This window comes from Spermophilus citellus (genome assembly GCF_964194105.1).
Source record: "Spermophilus citellus genome assembly, chromosome: 18".
In the NCBI taxonomy this organism is placed as follows: Eukaryota; Metazoa; Chordata; class Mammalia; order Rodentia; family Sciuridae; genus Spermophilus; species Spermophilus citellus.
In genome coordinates this window covers 43,423,800-43,450,736 of record NC_138200.1, presented here as the reverse complement: position 1 = coordinate 43,450,736, position 26,937 = coordinate 43,423,800, and the positions used below count along the sequence as shown (strand labels likewise).

General features: G+C 54.6%; 1 protein-coding gene across 6 annotated transcripts; it reads right to left on the bottom strand.

The window, feature by feature from the left end:
- Positions 1-6,157: 6,157 nt before the first annotated feature.
- On the bottom strand, positions 6,158-20,389 carry CCL17 (C-C motif chemokine ligand 17). Of its 6 annotated transcripts, none has more exons than XM_081273726.1 (6): positions 20,058-20,389; positions 12,841-12,940; positions 7,962-8,343; positions 7,425-7,525; positions 6,824-6,941; positions 6,158-6,441 (listed from the first exon to the last, which is right to left on the bottom strand). In XM_081273726.1, coding segments are annotated over exons 3-6 (342 nt in total). In that variant the 5' UTR covers positions 7,964-8,343; positions 12,841-12,940; positions 20,058-20,389; the 3' UTR covers positions 6,158-6,320. The 6 variants fall into 6 exon arrangements, with proteins under 6 accessions (XP_081129852.1, XP_081129855.1, XP_081129853.1 ...); XM_081273729.1 differs by having other exon boundaries at positions 7,962-8,131; XM_081273727.1 differs by lacking the exon at positions 12,841-12,940 and having other exon boundaries at positions 7,962-8,371.
- Positions 20,390-26,937: the final 6,548 nt, after the last annotated feature.

The following is a 26,937-nucleotide window of genomic DNA, read 5'->3' as shown; positions in this document are numbered from 1 at the left end:
GTTTGCAGCAGTTTTATACATTCGTTGGAGAAGGCAGGGACCCCCACATACATCATAGCATCTCTTAGCAAATCATCACACACCGCGGGAAAATCAAATAACAACTCTAAAAAACGATTAGCACATTCACTGGCGGGAACAAGTTGGGTAGGGGTGATTGGTTACTACAAGAGGGGGATTCATTTGTACTGATTGGTTTAAGTCAAGAGGGGTGTTCGTGCTGAACTACATGGTTTCCTAACACCATAACTACTGGGAGGGTCATCTGGCATCCCAGGTATTCCCCTGTCTCATGCTGATTGGTGGTTGCTAGGGGTTGCTATGGGTCCCCACCTAGCCTGACTGAGTCAGGGACACTTGGTGCAGCAGATCTCTCCTGTTATTTGTAGATAAACAACTTAGCAGGGTGGGAATGTGCCTAGGAGTGCTCTGTGGGTCTTTCCAAGGACAAAGGTCATGTCCCTTCCTTGGACAGGTTTTGCTCTGAGGTAGAGGCTGGTTTTTCATTGTATGTTATATTTATAGAAAACTTAATTTAAAAAAATAGGAAAACATAAAACTCAGTTTTAAGGAAAATGTCCATGAGCTAAAACAAAGTCCCGTGCCTCCCAACATGAACCTACAGGGACTATTTGGTGCAGTTATAATCCCATTGAGTATTTAAAAAGTGGAGCCAGCACAGAATCCATGTAAAGATACCACATGATCATGGTAATAATGACAACAGTCCCCAAGGGAGGGGCTGAGGTGTCACTCAGCCTTAGATAGTAGAGCACTTGCTGAGCATGTGCCAGGTCTGGGTTCCATCCCCAGCACCGCCAAACCAAAATAAATAAATAAAAAGGAAAACCAAGAGAGAATGTCACCACACAAAAGCAAATGAATACTATGACCAAAAAAAAAAAAAAGCTTTAAAAGAAATATATATTCATTTTTTGGTACCAGAGATTGAACCCAGGGGTGCTTAACCACTGAGCCCTTTTTTTTTTAAAATTCTTTTTTAGTTGTAGATGGACACAATACCTTTATTTGGTGCTTAGGATTGAACCCAGTTCCTTACGCGTGCTAGGCAAGCACTCTACCACTGAGCCACAACCCCAGCCCATCCCCAACCCATTTTATATTTTATTTAGAGACAGGATCTCACAGAGTTGCTCAGGCCTCCCTAAATTGCTGAGGCTGGCTCTGAACTCGAGATCCTCCTGCTTCAGCCTCCCGGGCTTCTGGGATTTCAGGCGTGCACCACCACACCCAGCAAGACCAAGTTTTGTAGACATTACACAAAGACATAAAACATGGTGGAGAGACACAAGAGCTCAAGGAAATGGCAAGACAGAAGGATGTGTGATGAGGATGAACCAGCAGATCTGAGTCAAGAAGTGAAAAAATATGAGTCCCAAACATGAGGCCAATGTTGGAAACATCGCCAGGGAAGAACAGGGAGTGCTGAGAAGAGACAGGAAGAGAAAATTCACCTAAATTACACGTAGGAGCGCACCCCATGATACCCCATCAGCACACAGGATTTTTATGTGTCAATTAAAAAAATAAATATAAAAAAGATTTGGAAATCATGAAAAATAAGAACTGAAGAAATAGAAAAAAAAAAAGAAAATTAGCCAAAATGAAATGTAAATAAAGAGGGAAAATGATCAATTGAGAAAATGACTAGACACTGAAGACAAAAAATAATAATAATAATGTATCAGAGTAATTATTTAAAGACCATCTGAGAAAATTTTTCAGAAATAGGAGTTGCTGTATAGCTTGCAGGAAAAAGTGGCACAGGGTGTTTGTCCCCTGCTGAACATAACAGTTTTATTCCTGGGCTGGGGATGTGGCTCAAGCAGTAGCGCGCTCGCCTGTCATGCGTGTGGCCCAGGTTCGATCCTCAGCACCACATACAAACAAAGATGTTGTGTCTGCCAAAAAAATAAATATAAAAATATTAAAAAATTCTCTCTCTCTCTCTTAAAAAAAAAAGTTTTATTCCATGTCATTTATAGTGGCTGAGACCTGTGTGACCGAGGTCTGTGTGTTTCCCAAGAGTCTTCATTAATTCTCAAATCCCCTCCTTACTCAGAGGGTGGGATATTATCCATAAACTGAGTGGAACAAAAGCTTTTTATGAGTCTATAATCTTCTGGTTTGTACCTGTTGTCTTAGCCTCTTTGTCCCCAAAGACTTTGTTTGCATCCTTGGCTGTTTGGTCACAGTGGCCGAGGAAGACAGGCTGCAGTGGGATGGGGCACAGCTCTGCTGGAGACCTGCTGCCTCCAGGGACAGAAGCCCCTCTCAGTCCTTAGTGACCTCAGGTATAGCCTTCCGTGCTCACAGTGCCCAGTGCCCTGGCCACCCACCACCTGGCACCAGCCTTGACCTCTGCAGGACTGTGATGGCCTGAAACCTCATTGAGCTTCTGCTGGGCTCCAGAGACCCAGAAGCCCATCTTCTCTTCCTCCCTCCCCTCCTGCTTACCCCCTCCTCTTTTTTCCCTCTAGGATTTCTTAAACTTATTTTTTCTTTTAAATGATGAAAAATTTAAATGCCAGAGAAATACAGATACAAATGACACTGGATTTGCTGTTTGGATCCAGATCTCTCTTTAGACACTTGTCTGCCCCCCCCCCCCCAGAAGAGCTCTGAATGCAGAAGCCAACGGGTGTCACGAACAAGCCTCTTTTACACCTCTACCTGTAAGAGCTTCTATTGAATGTGTCCTTGTTTAAAGTTGAAATTCACATAAAACTAATCATTTGAAACGAACAATTCAGTGGCATTCAGCTCGTTCACAATGTTGTGCAAACAATACTTCTGTCTAGTTCCGCATGTTTTCATCTCCAAAAGTAAACCCCATGCCCACTACACAGATGCGTCCACCTCACGGCTTCTCAGGGCCCAGGCCCCTTGGTTTGGCTGAGTGTTCCATCCTGGTACCACTGCTGTGGCTTTGGAGAAGGGTGTGGCGGGGGACTGCAGGGTTCCCAAGGCGGTGGTCCCCTAAGTGTAACGTGAGAGGCACAAGAGCAGCCAACTGGGCACTGATTCCCTTTGATGGTACATCCTTAAACAGGCCAGGAAGGTCCAAGTTCATTGTCCCAGGCAGGGAGGCCAATGTGGGAAGGTGCCTGGGCCAGTCAGAGCAGGGTAAGGACTGGAAACAGGGCCCTGACCCCTTGTGTTAAAGTGAGTCTGTGGGACGTTGATCTGTGAGGGCATTGGGTGTCGATACAAGGCCAACAAGGGAAGAAGAATTGATTACGTACATTTTCCAAGAGAAGAGGGCATGCGTCACCACGCAGGGCCACAAGGGGACACACTGAGTCTGGCCAGGAGGCCACAGGAGCCAGAGGAAGGCCTGGGCCGCTGCCTGTGTGGGGTCTCCAGGGGGAAGGCAAGGCAGGGCGGGAAGGAGCTTAGGACTGGGGGCGTGAGTGGTTCCAGAGGGCCCTGGGCCATGGGCTATCCCTAGCCTGGGGGACTTAGAGATAAGAAACTTTGATAAAGGAGATGTTGGGGGTCTGGAGTCAGGATTGGTTGGAGGGTTTACGATTTATTTATTTATTTATTTATTTATTTATTTATTTATTTGAGGCATACCCTTGCTATGTTGGCCAGACTGGCCTTGAACCTCCAGGCTCAAGTGATCATCTTGCTTCAGCCCCCGCAGTAGCAGGAACTGCACCCCGCTATAATTTTGGACACCCATGAAAGCTGTCAGTATAAACCACCTTAGCCATCCATGTGACCTTGGATGAACTAATGCCAAGTAGGCAAATGATTCTAAGAAAACACACCCCTGCCCAGGGCTCTGGGCTCTGCTCTAGGCTCTTCTGAAGTCAGTGGCCCAATAAGACCCGGAAACTTTATCCCCCTCTTCCTCTCCATCCAGCTAACCCCAGGCAGTGCATTTGGTGGTTTCCTTTCTTCTGCTCCCTCGGGAGAAAAGCCGGCCAACTACTGACCTCTGGCACCCAGGCCTTGTGCTGCTGCAATCAGAAGTCCCCCTAGGGACAGCCCAGAGGCAGGAGCCTGGACCTCACACGGACAGCAACCTCCCAACTTTATTGTGGGGCTGGAGTGCCCTCTGTGGGGAGACTAGGGAACAACACATTTTAATTTCCACCGCTTACTCAGTGGGACCTTTCAAACCAAGTAGTTAGGGCTCTGGGAGAAATTTCTCTTTCCCCACTAATGCCCTTCGTGGAATTCACCCAGGTGCTGTTGATGAAAATGTATAAATCAAACGTCCACTGTGCACAGAGTACCCCTCCCACTTACAAACAAGTCACGTACTGACCCAAATACCTGCTGCAATGAGCTTATTGGGTGAACCCAATTCCCAAGCTGCTAAGGTGATGGGCAGCATGTGGCCAAGATCAGACAGATCAAACAAGGGGGCTGGGAGAGTGGGAGGGGCAGAGGCAACCCAGGAGACCAGGGAGGGCTTCCTGGAGAAGATGGCATCTGCACTGAGCTCTGAAGGGGAGCTGGATTTCAGAAGGAGAGGGATGGTGCCTTCCTCACTGTTCCTCAGTCCCTGCCTGTCCCTCCCTTCTGCTCACCAACCAGGGGAGTCACCAAGTCCCAGTTCCTCAAAATGTCTCAGAGGAACAAGGTAGCGTCTTACCCCACCCACCCACCTTATGCCTAGACTGCTACTGAGCACTTGGGATTGGAACCCTGCACTTTGCTGCCTGACCTGGCTCCACCTCTTCCCTGCCCAGTGGCCTTGAAGCAAGGCCTTGCTCACTCACTTTCAAGGGTCGCCCCCCCCAGCCTCCAGCAGCTCTCTGAGTTCACCTTGGGGGGTTGAGAATCTTGATTCTTTTGAGAAAAGTTTGCAATGCTGAGATCCTGGCTCTGGCTTGCAGGGGGTACAGGCCTTAGCCTTGCCCTCCATGCTGATTTAGGGGATCCTCTTTGCCTCCCCTCTTTTTTAGATTATTCCCCCATTCCGTGGGCACAAGGGGGCAGCATGGAGCAACACACACACACACACACACACACACACACACACACACACACAGAGGAAAAAAAAACCTCCTGATAGCAGCTGGGCCAAACATCTCCTGTCCTAGGAAGAAGAATACTCAATGCTTCTGCCCCTGCACGAGGTCCCAGACAGAGAAGCTGGCTGGATGAGTGGTAGAACTGGAATGTAGAGACTCTAGCTCTTTTCCTTCCTACCCACGGTGTCCCAGTCTTGAGCTGGGCCTGGGCAGAGGGGCCTGGGGGTGGGGTGACCAGAGGCTCCTGCGCCCATCTCATCCTTAAGAATACACGTGGGTTTCCAGAGTGGCTCCTGCTCCTGCTGTAATGCAGGAGTTGAGACTGACAGGCACACAGGGGCATCACTGGGAGAGCAACCCTGCACCAGGGGCGGCGCCACAGCAGCCTCTAGGAGCTGGAGGGGATCCAGCGGGCATGAGGTTGAGACAGCGGCTCTGCTCGGGCTGGGCTGCGCTGATTGGGGTGGAGGTGGGGTCCGCTGGAGTCGGGAGGAACTGTGGATCCCTGGGCCAGCCTGCCTGGGGATGGGGGGGGTAGTGAAGTGGAGCAGGAGGGGCTGGGGCTGCAGTTTGAGCGGGGAGGGCAGGCAGGGCGCTGGCCGTGCGGATCTCCCAGGGCCCGCGGGTGCAGTGGGCGCCGGGGACTGAGCCGTGGGGGCGACGGGGCCAGAGCTGCCGGAACTGGCCTCCCCGTCCCCCCCCGCGCCAGGGAGCTCCGGCACTTGCAGAAGAACCCCATGTGGAAGGAGAAGCCCCAGCTCAGCGCCGCGTGTGGCCAGACAGCGGCCGGCTAGAGGGGGCGACTGGGAGACTCGGGGGCACAGAAGATGGGAAAGAACCCCCCCCCCTCGAGCCTGCCCAGGACCCCCACCTGCCGGCACATACAGCAGGCAAGAGGGACAGCCTGGGGCTGGGGCTGTCCTCCAACCACCCGCGCTCCGCCCACACCTGCCGCCCCGCCCTCGCAGGTCCTCCCCTCGATTCTGCTTGGTCTGCAGCGGCCACGCCCCCGTCGGCCTCCGTTTCCCTTTGTGACCAGGGCAGGCCAGCGCCCGAGGTCCTCTGAGGACCCTCGCTCAGTGAAGGCAGGAGTGGAAATGTGGGCTGTGCGGTGGGGACAGAAGACACTGACCCAGGCTGGGGAGGAGACTTTATTCAGGGCTTTCAGGCCCGCGGCTTCAGTCCAGCAAAGGAGCCAGGGTCCTCTGGCTCCTCCCCTTTGTCCTTGTGAGGCCTCCACGGGCCCCGGGGCTCCGGGTTGGGGTGATGAACTCCCACACTGGAAGTCTCCAAATGGTCCGGAGGAAATCAGGGCTTCTGGGTGATGGGGCCAGGTGACTTCACAAGTCTCTGCAAGAGTCTAACTGCCTTCTTCACGTGCCTGTCCTTGGGGTCCGAACAGATGAACTTGCCCTGGGTGGTGACAAGCCTGCAGGGAGGGGAAGCCACAGGCTCAGTGGTCTCCACACTCTCGGGACCCCACCTCGGTCACAGCCCTCCTGGGGAGCCAGGGCCGCAGGACCTGGCCTCCACCCCTCAGACCACCTGTGCCCAGACCCCCTAGAGCCTGGGAAGCAGAGGAAGGGCCTGGGGCTCAGCTGTCCCCACCAGCTCAGGATCAGGACAGGGAAGGACAGCATGGGCACTGACTGGTCCCTCAGACAGGTTGTGCAGCTGCCCCTGGGGCAGGCTGCTGGTCAAGGGGAGGAAGGGCCGCCCTCCCTGCTCCCTGGCCATCCCCAGAGCGCCAGCAGCCAGCCACCTGCTCCCATGCACAGTCCCAGGAGCTGCAGTGGGCAGAGGGGACTTACACAATGGCATCCTTGGGACACTCGGCTGAGGTTCTGTACCAGGTCACCAGCTTTCTGATGGGAATGGCCCCCTTGAAGAACTCCATGCAGCACTCCCGGCCCACGTTGGTGGCTCGAGCTAGGGAGACAGCAGGAGCCAGGGTGACCCCAGGGTCTGGCAGGGGGTCTGCACATGGTGACTGTATATGTGTCCCCGTGCCTCTGTCTGGGTTAGGTCCATGTTCATGCGTCGGGGGCACCTTGTCCCTAATGTGTGTGCACCTGTGAGGCCTCGTGTGCTGTGGGGGGTCTGGTATATGTGTGTGTCTCTTTATCTGTGTGTATCTCTGTGTGCACCTGTGTATGTCTCTACCTAGCGACCTTTATTTCAGCTTTCCCAACTGAATATTTTATAGTTTACAAGATATCATTATTATAAAAATATTTTACATCTTCTCGTGTACTTGGAAACAATTCTGCTGTCTCTATGCTGTTTCCCTTATTGTATATGAAACCCACTAATAAAGCAGACAGCTTAGAGGATGATCTTCTCTGCGGGGCCTCCTGGCCACTGCAGCTGAGATGCCTGCCCCTTCCCAGGCCACCTGTGCCCTGCTCTCACCTGCACGGATGCTCTGCAGAGAAGCCCCGAGGAGGAGGGTGGCCAGCAGCAGGGTCTTCAGGGGCGACATGGTGCCAGGAGCCCAGGAGAAGGTCTGGTGCCTGTCTCAGGGGAGATTGGGTGAGAGCCAAGCATGCAAGTGACCTATTTAACCTCTTTGGGGGTCTTGCCCCGCCTCCTGCCGTCTGCCTCCACACCCTTCCTAGACCAGGGTAATTCAAAGAATTGGAGATGATTCAGTAGAAGTCCAGTCTTGGAATGTTTGTGGCTTTCCAGAGAATGGACATTCAAATGGGGACAGAGGTGGGGTACATGTGTCCGGGGGCTAGAGCAGTGACATACTTCTCCTTTCAAAGAGGACATTTCTTGGTTCCTCTATCAGCAGAGCCGAGAGGCTGGGCTTGCTCCTGCCCCGTCTGCACGGGTGGTGTTAGATGGGCTCTCTAGAGGAACAGCCACAGGATCCATCGACATAGAAATACATCTGTATGTACATACGCACACACACACACTCAGAAGAGAATAAAAAGAGCTTACATGGCCAGCAGCTGGACAGTCCACAATGGCCGCCCACAGGCTGGAGAGCTGGAGGGAGCAGCAGTTGCTCAGTCGAAAGAGCTGGAGCCTCAGAACCAGGGAGACCAAGGATGCAGCCCGACTCCAGGACAGAAGGCCTGGAAATTCCCTGGGGGGTCGCTGGTCAGAGTCTGCTTTGGAAGGTGAGCGAACTGGAGACTGCAGTCCTCAGGTGACCGCAGCAGCTACCAAGCACCCGCTCAAGAAGAACGGAGCTTGTGTCTGCGCCTGCTTCCTAGTTCTTCTAACATTTGTTCCTTCAAGGTCCCAACCTGTTGGTCGGTGCTGCCCACACTTAGGGAGGGTCTGTCCCTCAGTTTGCTGTCTCACATGCCAATCATTCCTAGAAACACACCAACATGTCCAGAAGCCTCCTAAACTTAGGCCTCTCTCTCTCTCTCTCTCTCTCTCTCTCTCTCTCTCTCTCTCTCTCACCAAGGATTGAACCCAGGGGCATTTGACCACTGAACTTCATCCCGAGCCCTTTTTTATATTTTATTTAGAGATGGGGTCTCGCTAGTTTGCTTAAGGCCTCACTAAGTGGCTGAGGTTGACTTCAAACTCATGATCCTCCTGCCTCAGCCTCCCAAACCACTGGTCTTAGTTATCTCTTCATCCAATCAAGTTGACAAAGATTAACCATCACAAGTCCAACCCTTGTCAACTTGACACCCAAACATCTTTACATCACATCTAATCTCCAAATAAACACAACAGCAAGGCCATAATTCCACCCAAAATGATATAACTTTTCTTCATACAACTAAAAATACATTAGTTCCTTCCCCAGAACAGGAGGGGAAAATTTTTTTTCTTGACTAATGCATGCTTTTCTGACACCCCACAACTTAAATACTCTATAATGTAGATGTACTATCATTTTGAGTACTGAAGTTAAGTCAACCAATATTACATTACATGATGAAGGAATAAAAGGGGACGGTCACATGTCTACTGAATGCATGTGTACACGTGCACAAACATTCTTGACAGAGTGGGAAAGAAATACGCATGACCATTATGGCCCTTGCTTCTGTGACGGGTGGCGTAGCCGTAGTTGGTATTTATTATTATCTTCTACCACCCACTATGTATTTCCTGGGCCTTCAGCGAGCACCTCAGCAGGTCTGGCTTCTTTACTTGGAGGTGTGACCCACGCCTTTATTCCTGGAGGTTCCCTGCGTCAGTCATCCTGCTTGCAGAGGGTGGCTGTGGTTTCCCACTGACCCTGGTAAAGGACATGGTAAGAGCAGGGGACGCCAGGGATCTCCTGTGCCCCAGGAGCACCCTTCCTGGCCTCCGCTGTGGTAGTAGTCCATCTCCCCTTGGTCATTTGGATCAGTCCCCTGCACCCCCGCCAGCACCACAACTCCTTTCTTAGCCTGTTGACTCTGAGGCATGAGGAGCCCAAAGTGGCCAGGGGAAGTCTGACTCTCCGTTTAATGAAGTCCTGTTGTGCCTCCTGGGAGAAGCATTCCTCCTTCTGGAACTGAGGCTTCTAGGCCAGCAGAGCATATGTTGCGGGGACAGTAAACAAATGCTATGGGTCCCTAGGGATAGAGGGGAGTGGTCCCATTCCCATCGCCACCCCTTGATTTCCGGACTCGTGATCCTAGCCACGGGAGAGACGGGACCCTGTAGCAGACGCTGATGCAGAGTATACACAGCCTTCAGGAGAACCTGGTTCCAGCCCTGCAGGGCACTGCCACCTGGCTGGCACTGTAACTTCATCTTCAAAGGCCAGTCCAGGGGGCTGGAGTTGTGGCTCAGTGATAGAGCGATTGCCTAGCTATGTGTGAGGCACTGCGTTCGATTCTCAGCACTGCGTACAAATAAATAAAATAAACGTCCATCAACAACTAAAAAAAAAAAAAAAGATTAAAAAAGAAGGCCATTCTATCAAATCAGCTGCTTTTTATAGCCCAAATCTAATGGGGTCTCTGGGTCTGCAAGCTGCCTTGTTTGCGTACAGTGAATGGATCTTACAGTAGTGTCATCTGTCTTCAGGCAGATGGAGCAGGGGTTAGATGTGGGTTTCCCTTGCACCAGAACAGGTGGGGCTTGAGTATTCAGCCTTGAGTGGGGTGGAGTGTTCAGACTTGATGCAAACAGGTGATAAAAGACCAGACTGAGGGGGGTTTGAGTGCGTGGGTTATCCTGCACCTAACATTCATTCAGCCTGCCCTGTTGACAACTTAGTTCAGCCTGCCCTGCACCTAACAATGGGGACATGGGAAGACCAGTGAATCTCCTGAGCAGGAGCCATTGCCTCACTTCTTGGGCTGAGAAGTGAGTTCCTTGGTCAGGAGCAACGCTGGGTGGGATACCAGGACAGTGGATGAGACGTTCTGGAAGTCCTGGATGGTGGCTTGGGCGGAAGCACTACGTGCAGGGAAGGCAAATTCATACCCAGAACGAGCGTCCGTCCCAGTAAGGACAGACCACTGCCCCTTCCATGATGGAAGTGGTCTAACACAGTCAACCTGCCACCGGGTTGCTGGCTGACCTCCCCAGGGAATGGTGCCACATCAGGGACTGAGGGTCAGCCTCTGCTGCAGGCAAACTGGGCACTCAGCAGGAGCTGTAGCCAGGTCAGCCTTGGTGAGCGGAAGCCCATGCTGCTGAGCCCAGGCATAACCACCATCCCTGCCACCGTGACCCCTTTGTTCATGAGCACATTGGGCCATGTCAGGGGTGGCCGGGGAAGAGGATGACTGCTATCCACAGACCCGCCATCCTAACCACTTGATTATTAAAGTCCTTCTCTGCTGAGGTCACCTTATGGTGAGTATTCACATGGGACACAAATATCTTCACATCCTTTGTCCGCTCATAAAGTTCTAAGCACATACCTCTTCCCCAAATGTCATCCATTTTCCAATCATGACCTTTCCAGGTCCCTGACCAGTATCCAAATTGCAGCCCGTGAATCAGTACACAGTTGACATCTGATCCTTTTTCCTTCCAAGCAAAATGTACAACCAGGTTCACTGTGCAAAACTGCCCATTGTGAAGATTTCCCTCCACGACTGTCCTACAGGGTCATCCCAGAAAGGGACAGTAGTGCTGTAGCTGTCCACTTCCAGGGGGTGCCTGTCTGTGAACCAGACCTAGCCTTCTCTTCCTTTATCAACTGGTCATAAGGGACACCCCAGGAGGCCATAGGCGCATGCTGGGGGACAGAGGCATCGTAGCAGGGGGTAGGACCATGAGCACTGGGCCACGTGGTGCAGCCTGTTCATGCCTTTGGGACCCACCGGGGCCTGATCATGTATGTACCTGTTACATACATGGTTTGGATATGAGGTTTCATCCTAAAGCTCGTGTGTGAAACAAGGCAAGAACATTCAGAGGTGAGATGACTGGGTTTTGAGCTTTAGCCCCATCAGTGACTCAGTAACTGAGTGGTGACTGGAGGAGGTGGGCTGTGGCTGGAGGAGGTGGCATTGGGGGTGGCTCTGGGGTATCTATTTTGGATCTGGAGAGTGGAGTCTCTCTTTCTGTTCTCTGATCATCACATGAGCTGCTTCCCCCCCCACACACACTCTTCAGCCTTGGTGTCCTGTCTCACCTCAAGCCCCGGGGAACGGAGCCGGCTGTCTATGGACTGAGACCTCTGAAGCTGTGAGCCCCTAAAGGAACCTTTCCTCCAAAATTGTCCTTGTCCCAGGAGTGAAAAAGCTAAGACCGTACCCCTTTCACTGGATGACGGACTGCTGCCCTGCACGTCCAACTTCATGGCTTGGTGGGTCCGGTAACCCTGGTTCATGATGGGCAGCTCAGGTCCCAGAGTAACCTGGTGGCCCATGGTCAAGTGCTCAGTTTCCTCTAAGGCCCAGTTTCAGGTCAAGGGCTGTTTCTCAAAGGGAGAGTAGTTGTCTGCAGATGATGGCAGGACCTTGCTCCCAAATCCCAACGATCTCCTCTGTGATTCACCTACGGGGGCTTGCAAAAGGCTCCACACAGTGTCTCTGTCTGCCACGACACCTCCAGCACAATTGGGTCTTCGGGTTATATGGCCCAAGGGGCAGAGCAGCCTGCATGGCAGCCTGGGCCTGTTGCAGAACCCCCTCCTGCTCTGGCCACACTGGAAACAAGCAGCTTTTGGAATCGTCCAGGAGAGGGGCCAAAGTGACCCACCCAAGTGAGGACCATGCTGCCTCCAAAGTCCCAATAGGCCCACCAGGGGCCCTGCTTCCTCATGACTGCAGGAGAGGCCAGATGCTGCAACTCTGCCTTAGGAGGGGGGTCGTGCAGGCCCACACACAGGCCTCCTAGAAACCTTATTGAGGTTGAAGACCCTTGAATTCTAGTGGGATTTATTTCCCATCCTCTGAAAAATGCTTCACTAGCAAGTCCAGAGTGGTGGCTACCTTTTGCTAAGTAGGTCCAACCCATACACATCATCCACATAAAGGACCCACATGATACCTCATGGAAGAGAATGGTGATCAAGATCTCTGTGAACTACCAGGCGTGGTAGTGCACACCTGTAATCCCAGCAGCTCAGGAGGCTGAGGCAGGAGGGTCACAAGTTCAAAGCCAGCCTCAGCAAAAGTGAGGTGCTAAGCAACTCAGTGAGTCCCTGTCTCTAAATAAAATACAAAATAGGGTTGGGGATGTGGCTCCATGGCCAAGTTCAATTCCTGGTACCCCCCGCCTCCCCCAAAAAAGAGATATCTAAGAAATAAGCTGTGACCACGGCTGGAGAGCTGGCATACCCCTGAGGAAGGACCGTGCAGGTATATTCTGGCCTTGACAGTTGAAAGCAAATTGCTTCCAGCGGTCCTTAGGCACAGGGGTGGAGAATAAAGCACTCGCCAGATCCGCAGCTGCATACTAGGTACGAGGAGATGGATTCATCTGCTCAAGCAAAGAAACCACATCTTGTACAGCAGCAGCGACTGGAGACACGTCATTCTCCAAGACCCAGCTGTCTCCTGCACAGACAAATAGGAGAGCTGAATAGGGATGTGGTGGGATCACCACCCCTGCCCTCGATGGTGGCACTAATCTGCAACCTGCCAGGGATGCGGTACTGCTTTCTGCTTTTGATTCACTATTTCCCCAGGTATCGGCAACTCCAGAGGCTTCCATTTGGTCTTTTCCACCATAATAGCCCTCACTTGGTTTAACCTCGGTGAGGGTTTGCCAAGTGCTAAGGGTATCTATCCTGAATGGGGGAAGTAACCACAGGATGAATTTGGGACCCACTGGTTCTACTGTGAGTCAGACCTTGACCAAATCTCCATTGATCACCCAAACCCCAAAACCCCCTACCTTTACTGGAGGGCCACCATCATATTCTGGGTCTCCCAGAATTAACAGCCTTTCAGAGCCTGAGCCTAATAGTGTCTGATGGGTCTGATCACTGCCTTTTCCCCAATGCACAGAGACATTCCTAGAAATGCCCTCCCAGACATACTCTGAAGCCTCTTCATCTTAGCCACTCTTAATCCAGGCAAGTTGGCGATTCCTTCATGCCCAGGGCGAGGCCAAGTGGGCGGGCTCCTTCCCTGGGCCAGGGAAGAGCTTCAGTGCGAGGAGAGGTCCTCAGGCTGCACGCACAGGGCCCTGGCGCCACCCTGCTGGAAGCCACGCTCCATCTGACTCTGAGAGAGGCCTGAGACCCAAAGGCCCGGAGTGGCTTTGTCCTCCCCCAGGCTGGGCCCTGAGCACAGAAGGCCTGGGTCCGGCTGGGCTTTAGTCACCATTCAGGCCACACATGTGCTTTGGGGATGGGGGATACCCTCGGATGGGGTGGAATGCAGGGTGCTGGGACGCTACTTGCCCGAAGCAAAGCTGCCCCCCCCCACCCGAGTCTGCCCTGGACACCTGGTCAGGGTCCAGCCAGTGCAGGCCCTAGCATTTCCAGGACCCCCAAGCAGAGCTCTTGGGGCACAGCCTCGGCCTCAGCATTACTGCATGCCAGTCGGTCCCCTGTCCACCAGGGCAACCAAGGCCAGGCCTCCTCAGCATCCCACAGAGCATGTCAGGAGGCTGGGCCTGGGGCACTTCCTGGGGAGGGGACTGTACCTGCCCATGGCAGAACCTCCTGGGGCAGCATCCCCTGCCACAGCCTTGCAGTGTGACCCCTGGCAGCTCACAGGCCGGCTTGGGTCTCCATTTAATCACCCACAGGGGCAAATAGACAATAGGTCCAGAAGACGGGAGCCTTCCCTTGGCCAGCCTGACACCAGCATTTCTCTGCTTCCCTTGGAGTCGCATCAGCTGCTGGGGGCTCTAACTGTGCCCCCTCCCCAGGCCACAGCCCGGGGGGGGGGGGCTTCCTACCCTACAGCCTGTCTTGGCTGGGTCCTCCCTCCTGTGATGAGTGGGGGCAGCAGTGAGGGGCTTCCATTTGCACAGGAACAGTAGGGGAGGGCAAGGAAGGGGGTGTTCTTGGGTGCACATGCCTGGTGCACTTCCCATGGGAGGGCTGGGGTGACATCTATGGCACGGGAGGAGCTCCCAATGGCTCCCCATCCTGTGGAACAGGGAGAGGCGGGGAGGCTGGGGAAGGAGTGGGGTCCTGGGTCCCAGGAGGAGCATGAGGAAGCTGTCCCCACTGGTCTACCCCTCAGGGGTGGCCGTGCCTCTGGGTCCTCATTGCTCACTATGCCCCCTGCCCAGTGACTTTTGTCCTGCTGCAGAGGTCACCAAACGCTGTCCTATGCCGGTAACAGCAAGTGACTACGGTGGCATGACTAGCAGCAAAGCAGTCCGAGGCCCGCAAGGGAAACTCCCTGTGTGGCTTCTGTGTCCCCTTTGTCCTCCTGCACACTCAGGACTTTTCTGCAGAAGGACCCAAATTCCCCTGGCCTTCCAGGGAACAGTCATGGGAGCTGGAGCAGAAGGTTCTAGACTAGCTCTGGGCTGGTGCAGGCTGCCTGGCTGGGAGCCGAGCAGAGCAGCACACCCAGCCACCTGGGGCACCCTGGGGCTGCACATGGGACAGAGGGACCCGGTGCAGCCTCCGCCCTTGGGGGGTTCACCATGTGGGGGGCACAAAGCCTGGCCCGTCCTGGGGACATGTAGGTGAGATAAGAGCCCCAGGGCACAGGGTGGGAAGTTGCTTCTGGCCCGCAGATCTTGGAGGGCTGTCTGGAGGAGGTGCTGGTGGGCTGGCCTGGTAGGTGGGATTCCTACCCAGGGGGGAGGGCAGGTTTTTCACAGGAGGCCCCGCTTGGCAAAGGCAAGTAGGAGGGAAGGTGCCGAACACTGAAGGAAGGAGGGGTGAGACGGCTGGGCAGGGCCTTCCGGCCTTATGTGGACACAGCAAAGCCCAGGGACATTCTTTTTTATTTTTTGGTGCTGGGGATGGAACCCAGGGCCTTATGCATGTGAGGCAAGCACTCTGCCAACTGAGCTATGTCCCCAGCCCCCAGGGACAGTCCTAAGGTGGTTTCCTTCCCAGGGATTAACCAGATTTATCTCTCCTCCATTCCCAGGCCATGAAACGGACTCCAAGGGACCTTCCAGGTGGGATGCCCTGGAGTCTGCGCTGGGAGCAGGGCCTCAGGAGACCGCTACCGTGCTGTGAGGACTCTGGGATCTGGAGGTGCCGTTGGAGCAACTGTGGGGGGCTGCCAAGAGGAGGCGGCGGCAGCGAGGCAGGGCTGTGAGAAGGGGCAGCTGAGAGGGCACCCTGGAGAGGGGGAGGGAGGGAGGGGCGAAGGCAGGGGCGCAGGTCTGCCAGCAGCAGAGCGGGATCCGGGTGGGAAGGTGGCTGTGGTGACTCAGTCCCCACTAGCTCTGGCTGAGCTCTGCCACCCTGCTGTCCCCACCCCAAGGTTGCTGTCTTCAGGGAGTCCCTGGGGGTGAGACCAGCTGGAGGGGATCCATGCCCCCCAGCTTAGGGCAGACTGGCCGCACCTGCAGGATTCCGGTCCTTGGCCCTGCAAGAGAGGCAGGAAGGGTCCCTGCTCCCACGCGGGGTCTCTACAGGCTTGGGAGCAAGGCCGCCTGGGGGTGGGGTGGAGTCAGCGGTGCTGTCAGTCACAGGCTGGGGTCAGGTGGCTCATCACCCTCGCGGGGCTAGACAGTCGAGGCAGGAGCGCCAGGGTGGGCCGTGCTTTCCCAGGTGGTGCCAGCCTCAGTGAGGCTCCAGCAGGGGCAGGGGCTGCCCAGGGCCCTGAGCATCCGGGTGAGGATCCAGCCACCTGCACCCGTGGCTCCGCCCTGTGAGGTGGGGGTGAGGGGCCTGGGTCCGTGGTTCTCATGTGGTTTCCACCTCTCATCCCCAAATATGGTCACCTCCCAGAGCTGAAGCACTCCCCCATGACTCCAGGTGGGGGCCTGCTTGGCTCTCAGGTCAGAAGCCCAAGGGTCGTTGCTGCCCTGGCTGTCACTGTCACTCGGAGCCCATGATCAACCAGCAAGCCTGGGCGCCACCCTGGATCCAACTCCCCCTGGCCATCCTCAGCCTCCCCTCCACCCTCTGTGGGCCACACTAGGTCCCAGCTCCACGGATCCACTAGCCCCACACCCAGGGGTCCTTCCCAGAACAAAGCTGTCCCTTCTCCAATGCCTCAGCGCCTCCCGTCACCCTCAGGATGGAGCCCAGGTTCCTGGGACTGTGACCCTCAGCTCACCTCCCACCCGCCCCCGCTTTTCTTAGCTGTAGAGACACACAATGTCTTTCCTATGCTTATTCATTTTTACGTGGAGCTGAGGATGGAGCCCAGGCCTCACGGTGCTAGGTGCCCCCACCGCCCCCAGCCCCGGCTGGGCCCCACTTGGTTCCTGATTCCGACACCCTTTTCCACTCCCCCTTCCACTTCCTGTCTCTCCCACCCTCCTTCAGATCCCAGCCTGGACCCCCCACTTCCTTCCTTCAACCTCCACCCTCGTCTGTGTCCCCAGAGGTCACTGACTTCCCCTGTGCGGTGACGGCTGGCTTCCCTGGGTCTCCGCAGAGACTGGGACCCTGGAAACAAGGACCTCCATCCGCTGGGCTCCAACTCGTTCCTCCAGCGCTGAGCACCTGGTAGGGCTCCATAAGGTATGCTCAGGGAAAAGAGGAAGAGGCCAGTGGTTGGATGGGTGGGTGGGTGAATGAGTGATGGGGGCGTAAAAGAGTGGACGGACTCGTGGATGAATAGTGGACGGATGGACGGAAGAGGGAAAGGTGGTGTGTGCGTGGATGTGGGTAGATGGAGGGGTGGGTGGAGGGGTGGGTGGAGTATGGGTGGAGGGGCTGATGGCTGGTGATGGAGGGAAGATGCATGCGTAGATGTGTGGACAGATGGATGATCCCGCACATATTTAGTTCTCTCTCTCTCTCTCTCTCTCTCTCTCTTCTTTTTTTTCCCTTTGATACTAGGGTTGAACCCAGAGGGGCTTAACCACTGAGCCATATCCCCAGCCCTTTCTATTTTTTGAGACAAGGTCTTGCTGAGTTGCTTAAGGCCCTGCTGAGCTGCCCAGGCTGGCTGCCTTGGACTTGCGGTCCTCCTGCCTCAGCCTCCGGGTCCCTGGGACCACAGACGAGCTCCAGTCTCCAGGGGCGGCTGTGCTCCTGGAGCCTCCTCATCCCAGAAGGGCCTCCTGTCGCAGCCACACCCCATCTGCTGGCTCTGCACGTCTCCCCCCCGGGACCCTCCCCTCCTGCTGACCCCAGGGTCCTCCTCTCTGGTGCAGACCTCTCCTTGACCCCACACTCCCCCACACCCTCCCCCTACTTCTCCATGGCGCGGCCTGCACTTCTCCCTCCCGTTTCCTCTCTGCCCACTTGTGAGTCCTTAGTGACACGGCTTCTGCTCCTGCTGCTCAGGGAAGCCACCCTCTCTGGTCCTCTCAATCCCCCGTGGCCACTCTCACGAAGGACCGTGTGGGGCAGTGGTTACAGCAGATGCCCTGGAAGCCTCTTCGACTCATTCCTGGTTGTGTAGCCAAGAACCCTCTCCCAGGCCCCGTTTCCTGTCTGTGAAATGGGCACCATGATGGACACTCCCTCGTGGCATGGCTGGGGGAATTCACTGAGGTCACCTGGAAAGTTTCTCGTCTCCAGCCTGGTTCTGTCAATGTCCTCCTTATCCCTGGGACCCTGTCCCTTCTTGACACTCCTCTTTGCTTGGACCTGATTCTTCCCGGGGATCCCTGGGGCTCGGCTTCTCATGAACGTGCCTGAGCTGGGCAGGGTCCTGAGCAGTGGCGTACTGTCCTTGTGACAGTCTTACAGATGAGGACACTGGTGACCAACCAGAATGGTTTGAAAACGAGTCCCAGGGCACAGCTGGGAAGGGGACAAGCATGTCAAGGTTCTGTGCTAGACTTTGATCTCGCCTCAAGCAGCCCCCTCTCCCTCCCCGACGTCGTCTATCCCAGACCTTTGTCCTCTGGATGGACACTTCCTTAATCTCTGGCCTCAGCTCTGGCCATTGGCCAGCCAGACACACCCTGGTAATGGCCGCTTCCCTGGCCCCTGCCCAGGCTCCCAGCCCTGCAGCTCTGGCTCCTGGACCAGGACAGGAGGGTGGAAACCTGCCCCCCTCCTGGTTCACCAGCCCCAGGAGCAAGTTCCCTGGGGAATCAGCTGCCCTTCTGTTGAGGGACATCAGCCCCGCCCGCACCCAGCACCCACTCTGGAGTTTTGCCCTGACTCATTCTCACCTCCAGCCCCCACGTGGCCTCAGAGACCCTCTGCCTGCTCACCTCCTCCTCACCCCAGCAGCTCCACCCCCTCCTTCCCCACCTGTCTCTACAACTGGCCGGTCTCCTCCTCTCTGGTCGCTCCTGGCGCCCCCCACCTGGCAGGCTTAGACCTGGGGGGTCTTTCATCAGAGCCGGTTTGACCGTGGAATGCCCTCCTCAAGAACCATCAATGGCTCCCTGCTCTTTTCCTCATCCAGCTGAGACTCTTCAGGCCAATCTCACGCGGTGCCCTGGGTCTGGCCCATCGTCCCTCTGCACCCTCATCTCACTGCCCCCCATTTGACGTCTGTGAGCGCTAGTGTGTCCCTCTCTATGACTTAATTCACCACTCCTCACACCCCTGGCCTCTTCTTTTCTGGATCATGGCCCACTCCCTGAGCCTAAGTCTCTCCACATCCCATCTGTGACACCCCGTGACACTGCCTGGCTGGGGGTAGCCTGGTCTTGAACCTGGCTCTGTCTCATCAACAGGTGGTGAGTCTTGGTTTCCACGGCTGCAAAATGAGCATTTTGTCCTTCTACTGTGGGTACCTTGGGAGGCTCTGCTTGGCCTCCAGGCCTCTGAGCTGTGTCTGGCATGTGGCCCTGTGTCTGACGACAAATGTCATCTCCATGCCATGACTCCCCAGGTTCTCTCCAAGCCCCAGACTTGTGTCACCGGCTGCCCACTCACAGTGCCAAAGAGGCCTCTCCAAGCACCGCGTCCATCAGTGAGATCCCTGGCCCCCACGTCTCTCCACCCCCGTCCCCAGCCAGCCTCTTCCTTCCGGTTACTGGGGCCAGAAACCTGGGTGGCTCCAGATGCCTCTTCCTCTCACCGCCACTTCCCATCTGCCGGGGAGCTCCTGGCACAGCTTTCTAGATATATCCAGAAGCACCGCCTCTCCCTGGGTTCCTGCACCGCCACCCTGCAGCCTCCTGCAGCCTCCCTCAGCCTCCCTGCAGCCTCCTCAGCCTCCCCAGCCTCCCTGCAGCCTCTCTCAGCCTCCTCAGCCACCCTGCAGCCTCCTGCAGCCTCCCTCAGCCTCCCTGCAGCCTCCTCAGCCTCCCCAGCCTCCCTGCAGCCTCTCTCAGCCTCCTCAGCCTCCCTGCAGCCTCCCACAGCCTCCCGCAGCCTGCCTGCCTCCACGCTCATCCTGCAGTCTGTCCTCAGCACAGCAGGCAGAGTTGCTGTGGCCCCTGAACTCAGAGTGTCCCCGTGGCCCTGCATTCACTCAGGGGACAAGCCTGCACCCTCCCTGGTGTCCTCCCAGTGTCCCCCGCTCCCTCCCCACACTGGCCTCCTCCCTGGCCTCAAAGGACGTTGGCATGCACTGCCCTCTCCATCTAGAACTTTCTCCCCTGGCTCCTGCTCAGCTTCCTCCCGAGCCCCATTCAGACCTTTGTTTCAATGTCACTTACTGCCAGGTGGGTGTCACCGCCTGCCTCTCAGGTCTGCGGCTTGTGGCCTGTCTCCCACCTGTACCCCACCCTGCAGCCACTGGGACCTAAGTCCCATGGGACAGAGGGGAGCACGTCCCCAGGCCCACGGCAGGTCCTCAGTACTGGCATGTGATCTGAACGAACGGTGGCTGGCTGGCGTTGGTCCCGGGGCCTTCTCTCCGAGTCTCTCTCACACTAGTGGACGTGTCTCCTTGTCCCTCTGGTGCCTGGGCCCCAGGACTCTGGGCTCCCCTCGGGCACCACAAACCGATCCCTTTATTCACAGCTGGGCCCAGCTCTCTTTCCAAGGGACACTTGCTCCTATTCTTTCAGAGGCAGGTCATTGGTTTCCTGATGGCCATGGGACAGCTCAAGGTGACAGAGGCCTTTGAGAAGCTAGAAGCCAGCTGTTCCTGGCCTGGCCGCCTGCCTCGTGGTGGCAGGGGCTTCCTCCTTTCGCTCTGGGCCTGTCTGTGCTCCCAAGAGACACTCGTTCAGCACCAGGGTCAGCATCAGAAGCCCTTGGCCTGGGAAGGAAGACCATGGACCCCAGGAGGCCACTGCAGCTAGCCTCTGTAAGGCCCTGGGGGTCATCCTGTCCAGCCCCTCACACCAGGAAGCCAGCAGGGAGAGGGGTCGCCCCTCATCAGTGCCCGGAGACGGGACTCCTGAGTGGTCCCTGCTGGGTCGGCTCACCCCAGTGGGGCTGTGGCCACTTCTGAGCGGGACCCAGAGCCAGGAAGCAAGAGCCCAGAAAGCCCTTTCTGGAGAGAAGCTGGTCCCAGAGCCGCTGGATCCAGGCCAGAACGGGCCCTGGCCCTCCTTCCACATGGCCGCTCCCCAGCCCGGCCGATGCCAGGGGCCCTGCGGCCCCTCCTGGGCACAGCCAGCGCCCTTAACCCCTCGCTGCTGCTGCTGCTGCTGCTATTTTTAAGTGAAACTAAAACTATCTGATCCAGCTCCAGGAATAACGTGGCGATTCTATTGGAGACACACTGAGTTTACAGGTTTACCCCCGCAGCTGGCGCAGGGTGACTCGCTCCTTCTGTCCTGTCTGCGGGGCTCATTAAAGACATGCTTCCAGCAGTTGGTGACAGGTGAATGAGGAGAAGGGACCCAGGTCTCACCCCAGCAAAGGCCTGGGAGGGTCACTCCAGTGCGATCACTGCAGGGGGTGTTCTCGGGAGGGAGTGGGAGTCAGAAGTAAAACTGACCAAAGGGACTGGGGTCTGGGTGAACCCAGGGTCGAGAGCCACCCAAGAGCCCCTCAGGTTGACAGATGCACAACTCATGTCCCCAGGGGTTCCTGAGTCCTCCGCGGCCTAGGAGGGGAAGGGGAACCAGGATTTGGCAGCCACCAGCCCACCCACTGCTGCATACTTTACTAATTAATGTGCGTGTCCCTAAACACCGTGCGTTTGTTTCTCGATGTCTGGAGAAGACGGGTTACAGGAGCCCACTTGAATGCCAAAATCCACGGAAGCTCAAGTCCCTTCTATAAAATGATGTAGGTAGTATTTACATAGGATCTGTGACGTCCTCGAAGTCACCTTGGCTTACATGTGACACTAAGCACAAGGTAAATGCGGTCAATAGCTGTTCGACTCTTATTGTTTAGGGAATAATGATGAGAAAAATGTTCATTTTTCATGGGGAACAGAATAACCTCTGTTCAGTGCAGATCAGTTTTCTTCTGAATATCAGTTGGTTGATTCTGTGGATGCAAAACGCTCCGATGTAGAGGCTACTGGTACTGTATGGCTTATGCACATTTTAAGCTGTATTTTTTACAATATATATATATTTTTTTAGTTGTAGGTGGACACAATATCTTTATTTTATTTATTTTTATGTGGTGCCAGGGATCAAACTCAGGACCTCACACATGCTAGGCAAGCACTCTACCACTGAGCCACAACCCCAGCCCACACATTTTAAGCTTTATATTAACACCATCACATTGTACCTGTTCTTTTGGAAACTTGCAGCATTGTGAGTTATTTGTGTTGATAATCACCAGTGTGTTTCTTTCTTTGCATCACAGTGTGGTAGTTCATATACTAACTAAACCACAAATAACTAAAAAATACTGAGATCTCTGCCATCAAAGCACCTGCTGCTTATACATTTACTAGCTGTGTGACTTTGAGTAAGTTCTTTAACCTCTCTGTGCCCTTGTACTCCCATCTTGCAAATGGAACCCTTATGAATATGAGCTTTTCTTAGGATATGGCAGGAGTTGTACTATAAAATTCACTCAAAGGCTCACAGCAGGGCTGAGGTGTAGCTTTCTGGTAGAGTGCTTGCTTACCACGTGCAAGGTTCTGGGTTCAATCCCCAGCCCCATACAAAACAAAAGAACAGCTGGGTGTGGTGGCACATGCCTGTAATCACAGGAACTGGGGAGGCTGAAGCAGGAGGATCGCATTTGAGGCCAGCCTCAGCAACTTAGTGAGAAGGCTCACTAAGCAATTTAGTGAAACCCAGATTCAAAAACTTAGAAAAGGGGGCAGGGGCTGGGGATATGGCTCAGTGGTAAAGCACCCCTGGGTAAAATCTATGGTACCAAAAAAGAAAAGAAAAAAACAGAATAACAGTAACAGAAGCAAAGGCTCACAGTGATGTGACGGGGACAGTGACCCTCACCAGAAGGCCAAAGTCTCATTCTCATTGATGCCTCTGGCAATAGGTGGCTAGCTCCTGCACCCACCCTCCCTGGCCACCAAGCCCAGGAAGAGGACCCTGGGCCATCTGGATGGCACCTCTGTCTGATGGTAGTCATGACAACGTGTGAGCACCTGGAAACAGGCGCACAGTGGGTGGACCAGGGACAGGGGTGGGCAGGAGCCCCGGGCAGAGGCGGCCTAGTCCAGCTGGGCGAGACTCCCCCTCAGCTGCGCCCTCCTGTGGGGAGATTGGGAACAGCAGGGCCTGTCCTGACCTGGATGTGATGGTGGCTGAAGGGTCAGAGGGGGCAGGAGGGCCTTAGACCCCTCTTCACTGGAGACCACCTTCGGTCTGGCACCTCCCTTGGAGGCAGTCTGTCAAATCCCCGAGTATGCGGGACCTGCCTCTCCCCTGACCCACAGGAGGGAGGTGGCTCTGGCCCCTCCCCTTTCACTCCTTCCAGGACCTGTGGTGGCCGCTGGGCAGACAGAAACACAGGAGAGGCTGCCTGTCCCCAGGAACCTTCCAGAAACACCGCGGAGCCATCGGGCATGGCGGGCCATGAGCGGACTGTCTCTGCACAGAAGCAGCAAGTCCCCATAGCTGGGAACCGGAGAAGTCAGGGAAGGTGACATCCAAGCTGAGACCAGAAGAGGGTAGGAGGTGGCCAGAGGGACAGTGACTGTGGGTGAATTATCCAGGTGGAGAGAAGATGATACAGCAGAATGTGTGGCCACAGGACTGGGGGAGGGGGTGGGAGAGAAGGGGGAGGGGAGGAGGGGCAGAGGGGGGAGGGGGGCAGAGGGAGGGGCAGGTGATGGGGGTGGGCAGGGGATGGGGGTCGGCTGGCCAGTGCAAATCCTCTGGAGGCCCAGACACAGAAGGCCCTTGGTGGCTCCCAGAACAGTGCCTGATGGCCCAAGACCTGTGCCCACGGGCCCACAGTGCTCTGGTTTGTTTTCTGGGCTCCTGAGACACTCAAAAGAATGGCTGACCAGGTTTCCTGGCAAAGAGGTGGTGCCCCACACTGCTGGTTTTAGTTTTCTTTTCCCTGTTTATTTACTTATTGCAGTACCAAGGGCTGAGCCCAGGGGCACTCTCTACCATTAAGTTACATCCTCAACCCTTTTAAATTTATTTTGAGGTCAGGTCTCACTAAATCCCTGAGGCTGGCCTCGAACTTGCAATCCTCCCTTCTCAGTCTCCCCGGTCACTGGGATTACAGGTGTGCACCACCACGCCCAGCTCCCTGGTTATGTCTTCATCTCATGAAGCAGACCCAGGCCACTAGAACCCTGAGCACCAATGTATTTCAGAAAAACCCCAAACTCTTCTTTTCAGTTGACTTCACTGAGAGTTTCAGGTGAACCCAGAGCCAGCCAGTAGCCTCAGTGGATGGACATCTACCTCAGGTGCAAAGAGGGTGAACTAAGGGGAGCAAGCTGAAGGGTGGAGAGGGCATCTGCCTCAGTGAAGACGTCGTCCCCAAGCCTTTTACTAGCAGCATGAAGCGACTGACGAGTGGAGCCAGCTTAGCCGAAGGATGGCGTACTTTTTCTTCCTGATAGTGGTGTCTGTCAGGACAGGCTGAGTTCTGCTGCAGTAACGAGTAACCTCCAACACTCCCTGGCTTAAAACTACAGAAGCCTATTTCTTCCTCACCCTACATGTCCACACAGATCAGCTCTGGCTGGAGCTCCGAGTCACCTCTAACCTGGGACCCAGTCATTTTCTGGAGACCGGCCAAGTGCTGTGCCCAAGGTGCTAGTGGCTCTCATGAGTCTGCTCCCAGCAATTAGAAGTCACACACTGGTTCCATTCCCAGGTTCCTAACCAGAACTGGTCACTTGGCCCCACCAACTTCAAGGGGGTCAGGAAGAGTGGCTGGGTCATTTGCCAGGGGCAGTGAGCCAGAAATACACCAGAGGCTGCCCATCCCAGACTCCAAGGACTAGAAAACTTATTAACTTCCTTTTTTGTTCCAAGTCCTCTTGTTAGTCTGGTTTTATTTAAGCTGTGATTCATGAGTTTTGACCTTGCCAAGTTCAAATGCAATTGAGAGGAGAAAAGTTGTATCAACTTGACCAGTAGGTATTAGTTGGGGGCAGGGGAGACGGGGCACATCACAAGTTACTCTTATCTGCTTAAGGATTTCGTAACATTCCTTCATTGACTTTATTGAAAACCAGGAGGATTTAGCTTCTTTTTTGATATCCTGTGATTCTACACCCTTGCTTGGGCACTCAGCAACAAACTCAGATAGAAATAAGATGTTTCAAGCCTGGTAGATGGTGTATGCTGGTAATCCCAGCCACTCAGGAGGCTGAGGTAGGAGGATGGCCTAGGAGTTCAAGAATAGTCCAGGCAACACAGTGATACCCCATCTCAAAAGAAGAAAAGAAAAAAAGGAAATAGAATGTCTCAAGTCCTTTGGAAACATCTATTGCATAATCATAGATTCTATATTCTGAGAGCCCCAATAGGCACGGAATTTTTCTTAGGCATTAGACAATTGTCTCATGATATCTTTACACACGAAATATTATTTCCCTTTTACAAAGGAGAAAACCAGGGCCCAGAGAGGTTAAGTTACTTGCCCAAAGTCACACGGCCAAAGAGCCCCATGTTATATTCTGCTCCTATATTGTTAGAAAATAAGATGTTCACTGCAAATAATTCTACTCTGTCTTCCGAGGATGACATGACCCCCTGAAGAGGGGAGAGAGAGGGCATCTCTTCTAAAACATGTGATGTTCCAGAATTCTCCTGGGTCCAGAGGCAGTACCACCCCCAGTTTGGCAAGAAGAAGGAGGAAGCTCTTGGGTTCCAGCCATTGAACTTTGCTGGCAGCTCAGGAAATCCAGCCTGGCACTCGATCTTGTCTTAAGTTTCTGTAGTTGAATCATGATGAATCAGGAAAGCACATGACTGAGCTGAAATCAAGGGGGTTCTGGTGGTCCCGGAGCTCTGCCTCCCACAGGCAGGAGCAGCTGGGCATGTGAGCACAGAGCACGCACACACACACACACACACACACACACACTCACACTCCCCCCATCCCCCAGGACCTTGTTGTTCAGCCTGAAGTTGGGAATTCCCAGCCGTTCATTTCTGTTTTTCTGCCTGGCCTCACCCTTTTGGGGAATGTACAGAGGACAGAGCAGAGCAAAGAGGAACTAACAGAAAGGGCAGGAGGCCAAGGGCAGCTACCAAGGGACCTGAGAGCCCAGGTTGTGGGGGGTGATTCTGGGCAGAACAGGGGCTGCAGCTCCAGGGGACAGTTCCCAGGCCCCCCCACCCCCACCACTCCGGCTCCTGAGCTTGAATTCCACAGGGTTCTACTTTTAAGAATCGGCCGGTGGCACTTTTAGAAACAGCGCTTAAGATTCAAATTCTGGAAAAAGACTTTGGGTCGTACCCAGCTCAGCTGCTTAAAAGCTGTGTGAACTTGAGGGAGTCCCACATCCTTGGGCACATAGATAACTTAGCACACTGCCCGGCACCTGGCCCAGTCAGTCAGTGACAGTTATTGCACATGACATTATACAACAACAGCCCCATCCCGACGCGGGACAGAGCTGGGAATCGCTTCCTGGAACTGAAAGAGAAAAGAAAACGGCACAAATATTGCCAGGTCCCTGGGGAACTGCTCTGAGCCCAAATCCAGGTCTATCCCTCTCAGCCTCTTCCTGAGCCTGTTGGAGGGTCCCATGTCACCTAGAGGGGAGAGTCCCAGCACTGCCATGCGGAAATTGGCCTCTGCCTCTGGCAGAGGGGCAGCGAATACAGAATCCTGCAGAAACTGCAAACCCAGCCTCCATGGGGCTTGGTAGGTAGTAAGATGTGGAGGTCAGAGGACGTCAGGGCCAAGAAATTGGGTGCCTCTCGTGGTCTGGCTTTCCTTGACTTACCTACTTTTTTGAGGGGAGGGGTATCAGGGATTGAACTCGGGGGCACTTGAACACTGAGCCACACCCCCAGCCCTATTTTGTATTTTATTTAGAGACAGGGTCTCACTGAGTTGCTTATCACCTCACTTTTCCTGAGGCTGGCTTTGAACTCATGATCCTCCTGCCTCAGCCTCCCCAGTCGCTGGGATTACAGGCATGAACTACCACACCTGGCTGACCTACCTACTTTTGATGGAGACTTGGGTTCAGAGAAAATCATCTTATAAGAACAACAAGAGAGG

What these genes read in the sequence shown, in the direction of transcription:
- CCL17 (XM_081273726.1), bottom strand. An exon ending in TCTGCAGAGCATCCGTGCAG is followed by an intron (nt 6,942 to 7,424) that starts GTGAGAGCAGGG and finishes CTGTCTCCCTAG; the next exon opens with CTCGAGCCACCAACGTGGGC. An exon ending in TGTCCCAAGGATGCCATTGT is followed by an intron (nt 6,442 to 6,823) that starts GTAAGTCCCCTC and finishes CCCTCCCTGCAG; the next exon opens with GCTTGTCACCACCCAGGGCA.